At 31.6% G+C, this 14,836-nt stretch overlaps 2 protein-coding genes across 2 annotated transcripts in view; both read right to left on the bottom strand.

Moving 5' to 3' along the window:
• LOC114928869 (uncharacterized) overlaps window positions 1-14,588 on the bottom strand; it is a 58,579-nt gene extending 43,991 nt beyond the window's left edge. The window contains exon 1 of the mRNA XM_029300241.2: window positions 14,296-14,588. Coding sequence (XP_029156074.2) covers window positions 14,296-14,386 — 91 coding nt within the window. The 5' untranslated portion in view covers window positions 14,387-14,588. The remainder of the gene's footprint in view (window positions 1-14,295) is intronic.
• LOC146719987 (dynein light chain roadblock-type 2-like) lies at window positions 312-1,844 on the bottom strand. The gene is made up of 4 exons (XM_085489192.1): window positions 1,578-1,844; window positions 1,204-1,356; window positions 742-1,076; window positions 312-668 (listed from the first exon to the last, which is right to left on the bottom strand). The coding sequence occupies exons 3-4, from the start codon at window positions 797-799 to the stop codon at window positions 457-459; spliced, it is 270 nt and encodes an 89-aa protein (XP_085345318.1). The 5' UTR covers window positions 800-1,076; window positions 1,204-1,356; window positions 1,578-1,844; the 3' UTR covers window positions 312-456.
• Window positions 14,589-14,836: the final 248 nt, after the last annotated feature.

Here is a 14,836-nt window from a genome sequence, read left to right as displayed (position 1 = left end):
AGAATTATTTGTGCGACACTCTTATATGTATGTATAATTAATAGGGACCAACTACACATTTTTTTTTCCACTGAATAAAAACAATCTCAATATTAAAATTAAATTATAAAAAAGATACTGTGATATTTTATTAATGAGAAATGTACATTTATAATTGTATTAAATACAAAAATAAACATGCCATGAATTACTATATATACATATTTTCATAATTATCAAACTTAAAAATATAATATTGTTACCAAAGAAGAAAGCACTATTTAAAAACTCTAAAAGTTCATAATTTGTTAGATTAGTAATTAAATACTGCATTTTGTATAATTTTTAAGCTTTATTCTTTTATTTTTCTTTATTTAATTGAATAGATATTAACATCCACAATGTAGCATACAGATTAAATTAACAACCAAAGAAATAAATCTTAACTTTGAAATATATTTTTGTTTCTTTTAAATATCAATCAACTGGATTTTGTACTACTATTAATATGAATTCTTTATCTGGTGCCATCATAATTTTATGTTTTTTGCTACGTATGCGCAAGAAAGTTAAATCATTTGTTGGATTCAAGTCACGTACGACAGAACGAGCTTTATCTGACAATTGACTTATCAAACCTGCGTATTGAACTGTTGTCGTATTATCTAATGTTGACTTTATAGGAATACCTAAAACAGATATAATTTTATAAATTTTTGTTTACAACTACAAGTAAATCATGTCAATGATCTCATGTAATACCTTCTGCATTCACCACTATTGTTCCAACTACCCTTTTATGAGACTGAATTTGTTTCATAGTTTCTTCAACCTCTTATAAATTATTTCATCGAAATTTATTAATAAAATTTTTATTTTAAATATTCCAATAACGGAAGCAAATCATATGGAATAAATGCGTTCTTTAATTGTAGGCTGCATATGTGGTGGATGACTGTAAGTCCGACAAAATTCCAATATTCCATGGGAATCTATCAAAATCCATATTGTCATACTTAGCCAATGTATTACGCAATATATTATGGTATATACAGGCCAGATGCTTGCAATGACACTGAGCAATAAGATCCTTGCCACTACAATCACAATGATAAAAATGATTAAATAAATTTAAAATAAATTTAAAAAAATATATTATTTTGATACAAAGTGTGTGATGAATAATATTTAATTTTGTATATTAATTATTGGATATATATGTACCTGCAATAAGAAAATGCCAGAAAAATTGTAAAATAGTTCCTATAGCACTGATATTAGATTTATCTTGTTAAGCTAATCGAATGCTGCGATAACTAGCCATTGCCCAACCCATGCTCACAAGTGAGCTGATAATGCTACCTGCTTGATGTACAACTGAAAAAAATATAGAAGCTAATTAAGAAAATTATTAAAAATATATGCATACTCATACATAGGCATTTATATAATTGAAATATTATTGAAATAATAGCAAAATATCTGATTTTGTATCACAGACTGTAAACTTGCACATAAATTATTATGACAATAAATTTGCAAATAATAACATTAAAATTGAATGTAAAAATTGAAATTGAAAATTGAAAATATCTAACCCCGCACGCTGTCAATATTGCGGAGGGCAACTATCGCCGTCTGTTGTAAAACGTGCGAGATGGACATTTCCAATACATGCATCTATTCATGTGTTGTGTACGTGTGATATATGTGTGCGCATGTGTTGTATACGTGTGAATACGTGTAGCACGATACTACTATGTTTGCGTGGTCGATGATGATAATAATAATGATGATGACGGGGACGTTTCTTAAAAGAAATTTTTCATATTTCGACTTTGCAATTATATATCTCTGCTTACAAATCACGTAGGGCAGAAATAAAGACACTTTTATTATATAATTCAAACTCAATCTATCGATTAAGTCTAGTATAAACTCGATTGCTTCAGCCGTTATTGAGAATTCGAAATATTATAAAGACTCAAATGTCCGACTCGCGTTAAGATACACGGTGTCTCGGCTACGCCCTTAACTGGTCGCGAGACACTACCGTGTCTCTTGATATTAAATATATATGTAATATAGAGAGAAACAAAAAGAAAGACAAGTCTATAAATGTCTGCGATTTTTATTTTCATACATGTCATGGACAATGCACAATGAATTGCATTCCAAAGGCTCGACTCAAGGACAGCGACGCGAAAGTAGGATTAATTTTTGAAATTCTATAGATCTTGTAATCGAGGAGATTTTACGCGATAAAAGTCTCGACAATTATATATATAAATATATATATATATATATGATAAAGAATGCGGGATATCACTTTGATATTATAAATCAGGATATTATAAAACATTGAGAAAACGTGTACGTGATATGCTTATTATATGGATTATTATTTGCATATTTTATGTCTTAATAAGACATATTCTGATTTATTTGGAAACTAAGATGCATCTTATTATTACAATTATTTAATAGACAGAATGAAAGAACATTAATGCTTTACATATTTTCGTATGAAAGAATGTTTTGTCACATAAGTTAAATATATTGGCATCGATCAAGCAAATGTATTGTTATTAATCTAAACTAGCAGACTTTTAATATTTTACGAATGTAAATATATGTTACGTATGTTGTACATTGATTAGCGTACGTCTTTCGTGATACATACAGACTTTATTGTAAATCAGGATATCGCCTAAATGTGCGCGAGCTCGAGGATTGATTAGAATGCAGCGCAGAAGATTCAGCCGGTAATGTCAGACATGACAGATCATATTTTTTTCTTTCTACTGATTGTGAGTCGACGGAACTATGGCTCTGTCGACTTAGCAATTATATATGTATATATATATTGATTATTTGTTATAAGATAAATAATCTATCTACGCGAATAAGACACAATAATATTATAATAATAATCCGATAAAATTATAAAAAATATTATTGTTAAGCAATTAATATTTATATGTAAGAAAATAAAAATTATAATTTCAGTAAGAACAGCCGTATACAATTTTTCTCTTTTTTTCTCTATATAACAATATTTATAATAAAAATAAAAAAAAATATATATAAAGCATATATATGAGAAATAATATAAATAAGATATTAAAAATATAAAAAATTTTAAATAGCACAACAAATTTATAAATAACTACGTAAGATCGATTTCAGCATTACAATTCCAGCAGAAGCATTAGGAGCGTGCATAAATCGGTAAAAAGACTTCGTCACGATTCGGATTTATTTCTCGAGATCGATAGGGATGACGAAAAGAGATTATACAAAGTCATGTATCGCGCGAGGCAGCGTACAACTGACAGATGAGAAGAAATAATATCGTGTGGATCGCGATGACTTTTGCCGGCGGTCATCGAGACGAGTCACGAATCGCTATACATGCGCTTGCATGCAATGCACCGCGTTGCATCGCGATTGCGTCGAAGGAAGCTTGATTCAAGGACTGTCTAGTGTTAAAGTTCACGACAGTCTCGTAGTGCCGCGCGTCATCCTCGAAGATGAAATGTGCATCGCGTGTTGTGCATCCTGGACTCGAGGAACGTTAGAAATAGGCACACGCGCCAACGCTCTTCTTCGCGTTGCGAATGAATCTTACTGTTATTATATCGTTCAAATCAATTAAAGTCACCTGAGAAGTAGAAATAAATCGAAGCTACTGCTGCAAAACGCGCTTCTGTTAGTCGTTCTCGTTTTAATTGCACGTAACGAGCGACTTGATTTACAAATTGGTTGAGAAATTAATTAATGATTAGTGAGGTATGTAATCAAAATAATTGTTTCTAACAAACTGACATCTCTCAAAGAAAATGACAGATTGTTATTTTATCTGTGTTATGCAAGTAATTAAGAATTTTATTTTTAGAAATGTTAACTTATCAAAAGAGAGATTGCGATACACATTAAATTGATTTAAAAAATCGAAGCATTTGAATAATTAATTATTAATTATATATTAATTTATTAATATTATTTATATATTAATAATTAACGTATTGTCCCAGCATATTTTTCAATTATATGTTATAAAATATTTTCCTATCGTATTGAAATATTTGTAATATTGCTTGGAAGTAGAAACGCGTTCTGTCATACAAAAATAAATTATTACGTAGTTCTCAGATTTACATGCCATTAATAATCGGTTTATCTATAAACAGACAAAGCTGAAACTTAAATATTTAAGATGCTGCTAATCTGTGATTGCCAATTAACAAAGCTGATTGACAGCTGAGTGACACCTGAGTATATAAATTCACATGATAAATACAAACGGGAGGCTTAACTGCGCATGCACTGGGAAATAAAGGGGATGAGTGCGAGATGAATACGTTTGCGGATTACATAAATGCCTAATCGCCCAATTTCACGATGCGTCAGTACTTGCACGCCTGTCGCGAGCATATTGAGATTGTCCGTTTTGCAACGCGTTATAAATCCTCGAAGATACTTTATTGCACACAGCATGACACACTGGGCGCTTAGACGCGAAAGAGCGGTCCTATCACTGTGTAATTACCAGACATTATATGTAGCAATGTTTGCCAGGAGATTTCTTAACTGCTGCTGGTTCGCTCTGATCCTCTGACGGTTGTATCTTTTTTTGCCTTCTCCCCTTCTCTCTTTCTCGGTCTCGTTTTCTCTAACTGTAAATATGAATGTGACTAAGAATTTCGTCGAAAATATATGAACGAATAAAATGCTTTTGAAAGCAATCGGCTAAGTAAATTGGTAGCAATGGATCATCTTCCTTAAATTCGTAAAATAGAAATGATACACGGTGTATGAGAGAAATGACAGTTCGGGAAGAATGTCGTTTAGAAGAGAATTCGTACAAGAAGAGGTTTCGCCAAGCCAATTGCGCGATAAGAATACTACAAAGAGAGTGAGAATGATTTAAATTCTTCTCGTACAGTCGCAGTTTTTAGCTGGGACTGCTCTCGCAGCCGCCGCAAGATTTATAGCCGCTGTGCGGTTGCAGTCGGGATGCAGTTCGACGGAGAAATGCGGTAACAGCGCAAACGAAAGATAATTTTCGCGTCGTTAAGTCGGAACGCGTAAGAGTCTCTCGAGATGTTCCGCGTTTCCAGATAAAGCGGGTCGCCCTCTCCTCCTGATGCCGCTTTTAACTGTATTTACGATCGATTAAAGAGACCGCCGTGATGCAAATAGCTAAACTTATAAGAGAAAAGCCGCGGTATATACGTCGAATACAGGTCACCAATAAATAATGTGAAGAAAAAAGAAGCGTGCATACTTAAACTTCGTGATTTAAACGGTCGTAACTGTGTTTACTAGGAAACTCACGCCTCCAATATATATATATATATATCTTTGAGATATATAGTGCTCTGAATCTCGCAAAATAATTATGTCTATCTATACATCTGTGTATATATAGAAAATAAAAGATTGATAGAAAATGAAATAAAAATGAATATAAAATTAGTAGAAAATTAAATAAATTACACAATTAAAATTAAATAAATCAAACTACACAAATACACATCTGTGTATATAGAAAATAGATTGATGGAAAATAAAATAAAGATAAATCTAAAATTAGTATTAATAGACCTTTGTTCTGACTTTTACAAGCTTCGAGGTAATACAATAACGATATATCAGAAGTGCTCTTATCGTCGATGGCTTTGCGGCCGCATATGGCTCATGGCAAAATAATTCGCGCGCCGCGCAAGATCAAGGGAATCTGGTTTCTCGACTCGGGTGCAATCTTGGCGCGTTTATCTGGACTCGCTCGTATATTTGCATGAAATAGACGGCAGCGAGTCTCGTCAGCCTCGTCTCGTGACGAGAAGCACGAGGGGAACGGCCAGTAGTCATTGTACCCCGCCATTGCCGTCGCAGATCTTATCCCTCGATCACGAGCGACCCATATAAGCGGATTCTTAGTTAGATCCCAATCGAGGACGGATGACCGCGTGCACGTTCGGCGCGTCTATTATGCACCGCCAACAATCGCGTTTGCACGCGGAGGCGTTGATGCGCGCGAAATCGAATGATTTATTGCGAAACGACGCGGTTTATCTAGAAGAGATAGGCGTCATTTCCAATAGGACGATTAAATAATATTATTGCTCAATTATACAACAGGGAGACGTGTTGTATTATAGAGCTAGGAAGCAAATGCTTGGAGATTATTTGAATTAACCATTAATTAGGCATAATACAATCTTTCTGCGCGATTACTATATATGAATTGAACGTTTGTTCTTTGCCGCGATTTGATTATCGAGCGTAAAATATATCTATATACGTGCGTGTACTTTCTAGCTATGCAAAAATAAGTATTCGTTTTTCTCGAAACGGAATTGGAAAGTCCTAAACGCATTTATAGAGATAAAGATGTTGTTATAAAACATGACTGGCTGTATTTATTTCAATCAGTTCTGTTTTTTACGAGTGGTCCGTTCGGCGATATGCATACCTTTTCATTTATTTGCCAATATAATTTATTGCGCATTCATCGTCCCTCATTCTCTTTCCTATTCCGTAATAGAAAATGAAACAATACTTTCTCTCTCCTTCGTTCGCTCTCTTATCTATTCCAATCTCTATCCACATTATCCGTAAAAAGTGATCAAACGGTACGGCACACTTCAAAGTTCTTAATTAAGAAATAAGAGACAATTTTCCACCAGGAATGGTAGGAACAAACATTCGCCTTCGTTCTCCAAAAGAATGTGACTCTTGCGTCAAAAAGCGAACGGCCCCAATTTATATATATAAATCACGACCTCACTTTTGGCTCGTGGAATATACGATGTTATTTTAGCATTTAAATTCAAAAATTATTCTTTTTATATACATATTTATTTTAGATTATTTTATATACATATTATGTATTGATCTGTGTTCATACATGGATTTTGAGTTCCGATTTCAATCTTTTTTTAAATTAACATCTATATTTAATTTACGAACTAATATTCTTTTGTATATAGTAAAAGATTCGTGTGTTACGTTATATATAATAACGAGTTGTAAAATTAAGTAAATTTCTAGCAAAAGTTAATAATAAGCGAAGAAAAGGTTTCGCAATGATTTCGAGACATCGCTAATTTAGAGGAATGTTAAAAAGACAAATAATAACGCGATGAGAGAATAATAAGATATGTAGGCGCTAATTTTTTTGCATACTAGAGAGATTGCTCATTATCACGCCCTCTTTGTTTGCCTAATAAGGCAAGCATGACTGCATCTTTACGTTCAAGGATGACAGGGGCATAGAAACTTGACATACACGATTGTTGATCGTCGCAGTCTCGGCGGGTCGACTCCGTTCAATATCACTTAAATGTGACGGATCGTCAAGAGATACTTTATCATTATGTTGACACGAGATGCGTTTAAATATTTTTTAGAGATAGCGAAAAAATCAGCATGCACTTTTAATCCAAGTAAGTAAAGGAAATGTATAAGCAACAGCCAGATCAACTAATAGAATTTATTTGAAATAAAATTTCTTATATTCAACTTATTTACATTGGTAACATAGAAGGATTATTCAGATTATAAATATCCAGATTATCAGTAGAAAGGAAATAATAATTATTTTAATTAATAGATTAATATACATATATATGATTATAGTATATTGATTTGAGTGGGATTAATTAACACGTTTTATATTGGTGGTTGGTGGTAATGAAATGGTGTTAGCATAAAGTAATACAATTTCATTTACATATAAGACTAAATAAATTGAAAACAAAACATTTGATAGATTAACGATAAATTTTACTCAAACGATATATATGCAGAAAATTGATGTTTTACTTACAATTAGACCTGCAAAGGCGAACAAGGAGACGTAATCTGTCAATTTCACCCGAAGACAGCGTTTTTGCTTTTTTTTGTATCGATACATTTCCATTACTTAAAATGGTGAATGACGGCAAAACTGGTCTATCAACATCTTATCGCGTTCACGCTTGTGTGAACCACACATTTCCATTTATTTACTTAAATGCATAGACAAACTGTAATTGTATAATAAACGCGAGTATAAATGCGTTCGTGATGTAGCGCAAGTAGACAGAAATATCTATTCTCTTTCGGTTTCTGTCTTTTATTAGTAGCAAATAGTTTGTAATTACTAATAATTATTACAGAAGTATATATGTTTTTATTTTTATTGTTTTATATACACAAATTAAAACAGATGTAAAATAGTAACAATTAAACTTAAATACACAAATCATTATTAAAATTTCTAATATTTTATTATATTATTCGTGAGTATCAATATAATTTTATTCCGGATTAATCAATCAATGATAAAAATACAGAAATCGAGAGAGCAGAATTGCATTTCAGCTAATACGCATTCGATTAAAAATCAGGTAGTTTATAATGACGTTCACCAACGTAATTACTTATTATAGATGCAATGCAAGATTGACCTAAAAAACCGACAAGCGATATTAATCGCGATAGAGTGATCTTAACGAATTGTTTTGCTACATGTGTGTCTGATTGATATACATGTACATACATTATTGAATTAAATGTTCAAGAATTTGCTACTAGTAAATGGATGTTTCTTTTTAACATTGATTTTTATTTAGTAAAAACACAAACAACAGACAATTAACAAGTCGACAGCATTACGATCTACCATCAAGTAAGTCAAACTATATTTAAATATAAAATTTATTATCAGTTCAATTTCGAAAAGATTTTTACTGCGATGAATAGCGTCCAATTACATGCTGGCGACACAATTAAACGGCCGAGAGGAATATAATATAAATACTTTGTCCTTCCTTCGCAGCAAGAGTCACATCCTGCGATACGCGCGAGAAACTTTACTGCCATCGTGCTTGATATACGACATCGTAATAAAATAAAATACGATTGTAATAAATATGTAATTTTAATAGCAGGGGAAAAATTATATGTGCTTAAATCAATTATTAATTATCTTGGTAAATAATTATTAGAATGAATTACATTGAAACATTATTAAGCAAAATAGAATAATAATGCAATAAAATAATTACAATAAAATAATTATCATATTAGCACTAAGAAATTGCAATACTTTTTATATTGTTATTCAAAACACATTTAAAAAGATCGAGAATATTTATTTAGTTAAATAAACAATTCCATGTAAGATGTTGCATTGCTTATGATACAACATTATATGCATGATTTAATAATAATAATGATAATAAATGACGATTTTTATATACTTAATATATATTTTACCGAAAGCCGCAAGTTTCAAGTAACTTATTGTTAGCTTATCATAGCGCGACGGTAATGCGCTCGGTTGATGCACGTGACTACATGCAGCGTATTGCACCGCTTGTCACGTGCATCGGACAGTACGCCGACCGCCACGCTCTCGTGCACGTGAATTCTGCATAAAGGAGAACAAGAATAAAATGCGTTTATTGCGGAAATTTCTATTACACTGTTGCACTTTATAGTCTAGTAGTATAAGAAGTACATAGCGATTTTTTTTTCATTTTCCATAAATTAAAATCAGATTTATATAGAAAATCATCCGCATATTTTTGGATATGTGTTTAAATGTTAATATGTAAATTTTATATATAGTTTTTAGACAGAATAATCAAACATACCTTATTCTTATTTATTTCTATAAATGCAAATAAGTACTTTCATCGCCAATTAATTACCGATAAAATAGTAAAAAAATAAAAGACGATTGTTTTATTCTCTAATACTAATAAAAAATAATTGGTACAAAATTGTACTTTAAATTATTTTTAAAAAATTATAATGTATTTAATGTGTATACATATGCAATATATAACAGATAAAATTAAACTGAAACAATCAAGCTTGTTAATATGCACATAATGACCTTAATAAGATGCATTTTAGTTATACATATATGTATGTATATTGTAAATTATTCATCGCAATGTATGTAAAAAGAATTATTTTTGCTGTTCCCCTATTCACTTCAAATTCAAGTGAAATAAACTTTCTATTAGATTTTCTCGTATACCGATTTCACAAACATATAGTAGAAAAAAAGAAAGAGGGTTAGCTTGCGGTGCAATGGGTAACGATGGATCAATCGCGACTTAATAATTGCTGAGAAAGAATTTACTGTTCTTACGATAACACAAAAAAAACTATAACAGCAAAGGGGAACGAGACGGAGTCGGTCCCCACCTTAAAATGCACCATCAATCACTGCACAGTTGAAGCAATGACAGTTTAACAATGTTAATTGCTCGAATTAAGTTGAATCACGCGGTCCTTTGGGGGTCCTTTCTGTGCCGGCTTAATTAACATATACGTATTACCGTAAATCTGTTTGACAGCGGGCGTGCACTACATCGATACTAATAACATTGATTATGGTCAAACTGCCGTAGAAAGTTGACGTTCAAATTCACATACTTGTTGCCACCAATAAAAGAACGGTAGTTAGCAGGTGCCTTAAAAATCCCATGGGTATCAGATCATGATCATGAATCGTGGAAAGTTGAACTGAGAAAGAGAGAACTGGCATTTGCCAATGAATTTAGCTGGATATTATTAACAGAGACGGTAGATGTAAGCAATTTAATAAACCCTTTGATCATAGCCATTACTCGTTTTTGCTCACTAAAGTGTCACTAAAATCGTAATTTTTCTTTATATCAAAAACTTGATCGTTAAGAAAAAATCTAATGCTGTACAATTAATATTTTAAGATTGATTATATTTTGTCGATTTATTATGGTAATCTAATAGAAAATATAAAAAACATATTTTTATCCTTTAATTAAAAAAAAAATGACTTATTAAAAATATGTAAAAATAGACTACAATCTTGACAATTTTTTTATCAGAATAAAATTACCCGAAAAATGGAAGGTCAATTTAATTATAGTCTACGCGCTCACTTTTATCGTACGCATGTTTTTCTGACAATTTCTTACATAACTTACTTTTGCGGTGCAACATGTGCTTTATATTTATTGGACATATATAATTGCATCTTGCATACCAATTAATGACGCATCAATCATTTTTGTCTGCAGTAAAATCAAGGAACTTTAACGCGTAACAAACTTGCGGTTTTACTAATGGCTCATTTGCAAATATTTATAACCAATAAAAATAGTATGACAGTATAATGAAGAAAGAATATTGATAAAATTATAATCCTCTTGGATATGCTTAAATTACAATATCTTAATTTTTTATATTAGCTGATCAGAAAAACTGCGGAGAATAATTTATCAGTCGAAGTTGCAATCATTGAGATATGATCAAACACGATATCTCAGAGTGTTTAAATATTTATATTATTCATGCACTAATTAATTCTCTGAACATCTTATAAAGAATATTAACTCTTTACCAGCATATTAGATACGAGAAATCGAATCAGGGTCAATGATAGATTATGTCGCATTCATATTATTTTTGCCGTGAGAATATCATTATTCGATACACTGCAATCTCACTCGAATTTCTCATACTTTCTCCGTTCCTATATTAGCAAATAGATTTAACGAGGTGCGACTATATTATTTTTTTTAACTACTATTAGTTAGTTGCTTATACAAGGCTAATTTAAGATACACAATGTCAATGTCGGAACACAGAATCTTATTTTTCCCAGAAAAGTTACTTTCATTCGCACTTTCTCTCACACGTCATAATAAGTAGTCCGTCAGAAAAGAGTAAGATGTAAAAGAGAGATTCGATCTTCTTTAGATCTCTCTTCAAGAGTAGAATTTCAAATAATGGTACACCGTTTGCAATTCTTTGATAGCAATTTGAATTGAGTCATTACAATACCATCGCAAACTTTAGTTTTGCGAACATAATAAAAATATCACACGGAGGAATCGACACAAACGAGTTTTATGCTGGCCTTGCTATGGGCCGGTGGTGTATGTACATACAAGAGCTGAAAAAACATCGCGCAGTGCTTAATTGACAGAACGAATGGTCGCGTGATTCGAAGTGAGTGGCTGGGCGCGTGCACGTGACTCGATCAGACTTTTCCCTCGATGGCATTAATCCGTACGAGGAAAGGCATACAAGCGTGACTTTCTTTCTCTGTCTTTCTTGCGTTTGTACTGATCGGCAATAACCGGCACGTGCAAAAGCATATGCAATCACGTGCGGCACGTGATACTTTTGCGCGCCGATATAGGAATTATTATTATCGTCCATGTCCTGGCATCTATACAACGGCATTGATCTATAATACGTGATACACATGTAGGTGTGAACCCTTAATGCTATAGTTTATTAAATGATTGCGAGATTGTATTTGCAACATAATTAATTTCGCTATAAAGTCAATTTATAAAAGTATGAACGTAACTTACGTACAGAATATTTTAAATTTTGTATAGTTTCGTTCGTTTATGAACTTTAATTAAAAATTTATTTTTTTTAACAAGGATGACAGAGTGGTGTGTATTATTTTTAAGTTATAAACAATCAAAATTTTAGAAAATTTTAAAAATTATCTCTAAAAAATAAATTTTAAATTTTTGAAAAATCCATAGAAAAAAGTATGTAGAATCAGGGACAACCTGTACAAAGAACGAATATTGAATACATAATTAATTTTATATGTAAAACATCTATTGAATTTATTAAATTTGACATTTCTTTGTCATATTCCTTTTAATATCTAATATAAATGCAAAAAGTATTTCTAACAATCTCCTAATAATCTGAAAGATTAGTTATGCATTCATAATATTTGAGTGTTATCAAATATATTTTTTATAACAAATTAAAAAATTTATTTTTTAGTCAATTTGTTTTTTAGAAAACGAATGTCTCGATTATTTAAAATGGTACTTTTCGATCACTGCGTGATTTCCGCTATACTTGACAATCTTGCTTTTATGTCAATATTTCTAAAAAAATGCAGTAAAGTTGTAGTCCTTGCAGGCCGTTGTATTCGCATATAACGACGACGATAAACATATATATACGCGTAGGCGGCGAATCTCGTGAGCGTAGTTAATGACGAGCCAGACTCACGTGCTTATGTAGACAGCCGTTTACAGGCCTTTTCGCAGCTCTCATGCGTTTGAATGACACGTGTTGTAATACCTATTTTACCGATGTTTAGTCGACAAATGTTAGAGTCTTAAATACAAAGCAATATGAGAATGAAAAGATATGAAAAAGTTGAAAAGATGGCTTCATGGAATTGTGACAGAAGCGAAAAATCTGAACTGTAACGTTTTTGAGTGCTGTCACGTTTCAGAAAGACGGCACACTCTCCGAGGTTATCAGAATTAGCATCTGTGGAAGGAAGTGTTCCACTTTCGCAAACGAAGGATATAGAGAGGGTGGAGACATAATTGTACGGGATAGAGCCAGACGTAATTACCTTGATAGAGCAAAATAAAAAGAAAAAAACAGCAGATATTATTCTCAAAAAAATATGATACTTGAAATGGAATTTTTTCATCATCAGTTTAATAGGCTTGATGTGTATCAGACCCTATAAAAAATATTCTGTAATTATTACAGAATGCTAATGTATTATAGTCAGCAGTTTATATATATAAAAGATGTACAACATTGTTTAATATTGTTTCTTTTAAAAGGTGAATTAAAGAATTTACTTTTGCATTTTTTTATGTAAAAAGTTTAATGAGAATAAAATGTATTAACTTATCGAAAAGATTAATCGTATATGTAGATAATTTGTCCTTTATTGTTGAAAATACATATAAAAATGTAACTATATATTTATACAAAATCGTGAATAATATCTTCGAACATGCTTCATTGCGAACTGCATTATTGATGCATTGTGCAAGTTTCAACCATGAACTTTAAGTCGATACACACATAAGAACACTTTAAGATTATTACATTTTGCCGTTTAATTTCATTAGTAACGCAAAAGACAAGATAAAAGTATGATCTTTTTTATAACTTGTATTTTTATAATATAAATATATATATATATATATATATATATATATATGTGTGTGTGTGTGTGTGTGTTAATAATTTTATTTGTATAACGGAAATGCACCTTTATTAAATTAACTTTTCATAAAAGATATTAGAGAAAACACAGATCAATTTATTAATATAAGATACTACATATTTGTATAAAGTTTAATATGCATTATTTTTAATTTATATATACATATAATATTATTTAGAATAATTTTTAAAGCAAAGTAATCATAATGCAAGATATGAATGTCAATTAAACAGAAATGAAAAAAGATGAAAAATTATGTGCGTGCAATAGATGCAAAATATGTGCATATCCGAAACATTAAATACCTGGCATTAGTCTCTCTTGCGACGGGTGTCCTAAAATCTCGGTATCGATGATTAACAGGATAGCTAAGATTCCAACGAGATGCATCTTCATGGTCACTCTCGACGTAATCTATCCTGATCACAATTCGAAAAAGTCGACGGAAATTCGTGAACACGTAAATGGATAAGGCACACGACGTTTAGTTCTTTAAATTGTCTTACTTCAACGTGTCAATTTATGTGAGAGATTCTCAGGTATTGTTAATCTAAATCCGCCGTACAATACGCTCGCAGAGCTCCTGTCGCTGTCGGACTGTGCGCTAGTCTGGAGGGCCGCCTGGCGCTTTCACTGGCTTTATACGTGCGCATGAAAGCACCTTTTCTGAAAGAGGGGATTCTATACAGTTCTCATGTATACGTCACTGGACGTATCATGAAGCATCGCGGACAATCGTGAAATTTCATGACACATATAGAAATTATTTTCTTTTTATATTAATAAGGAATATTATTTGTAATTGTACTTTTTAAAATATATAAAATAATTGAAATATGCAAGGGA

This window comes from Nylanderia fulva, unplaced genomic scaffold, assembly GCF_048542155.1.
Source record: "Nylanderia fulva isolate GAGA-0341 unplaced genomic scaffold, ASM4854215v1 Scaffold8, whole genome shotgun sequence".
NCBI classification, from domain to species: domain Eukaryota; kingdom Metazoa; phylum Arthropoda; class Insecta; order Hymenoptera; family Formicidae; genus Nylanderia; species Nylanderia fulva.
Note: the sequence above shows the minus strand (reverse complement) of the source record. Positions and strands in the feature narration are given on the sequence as shown.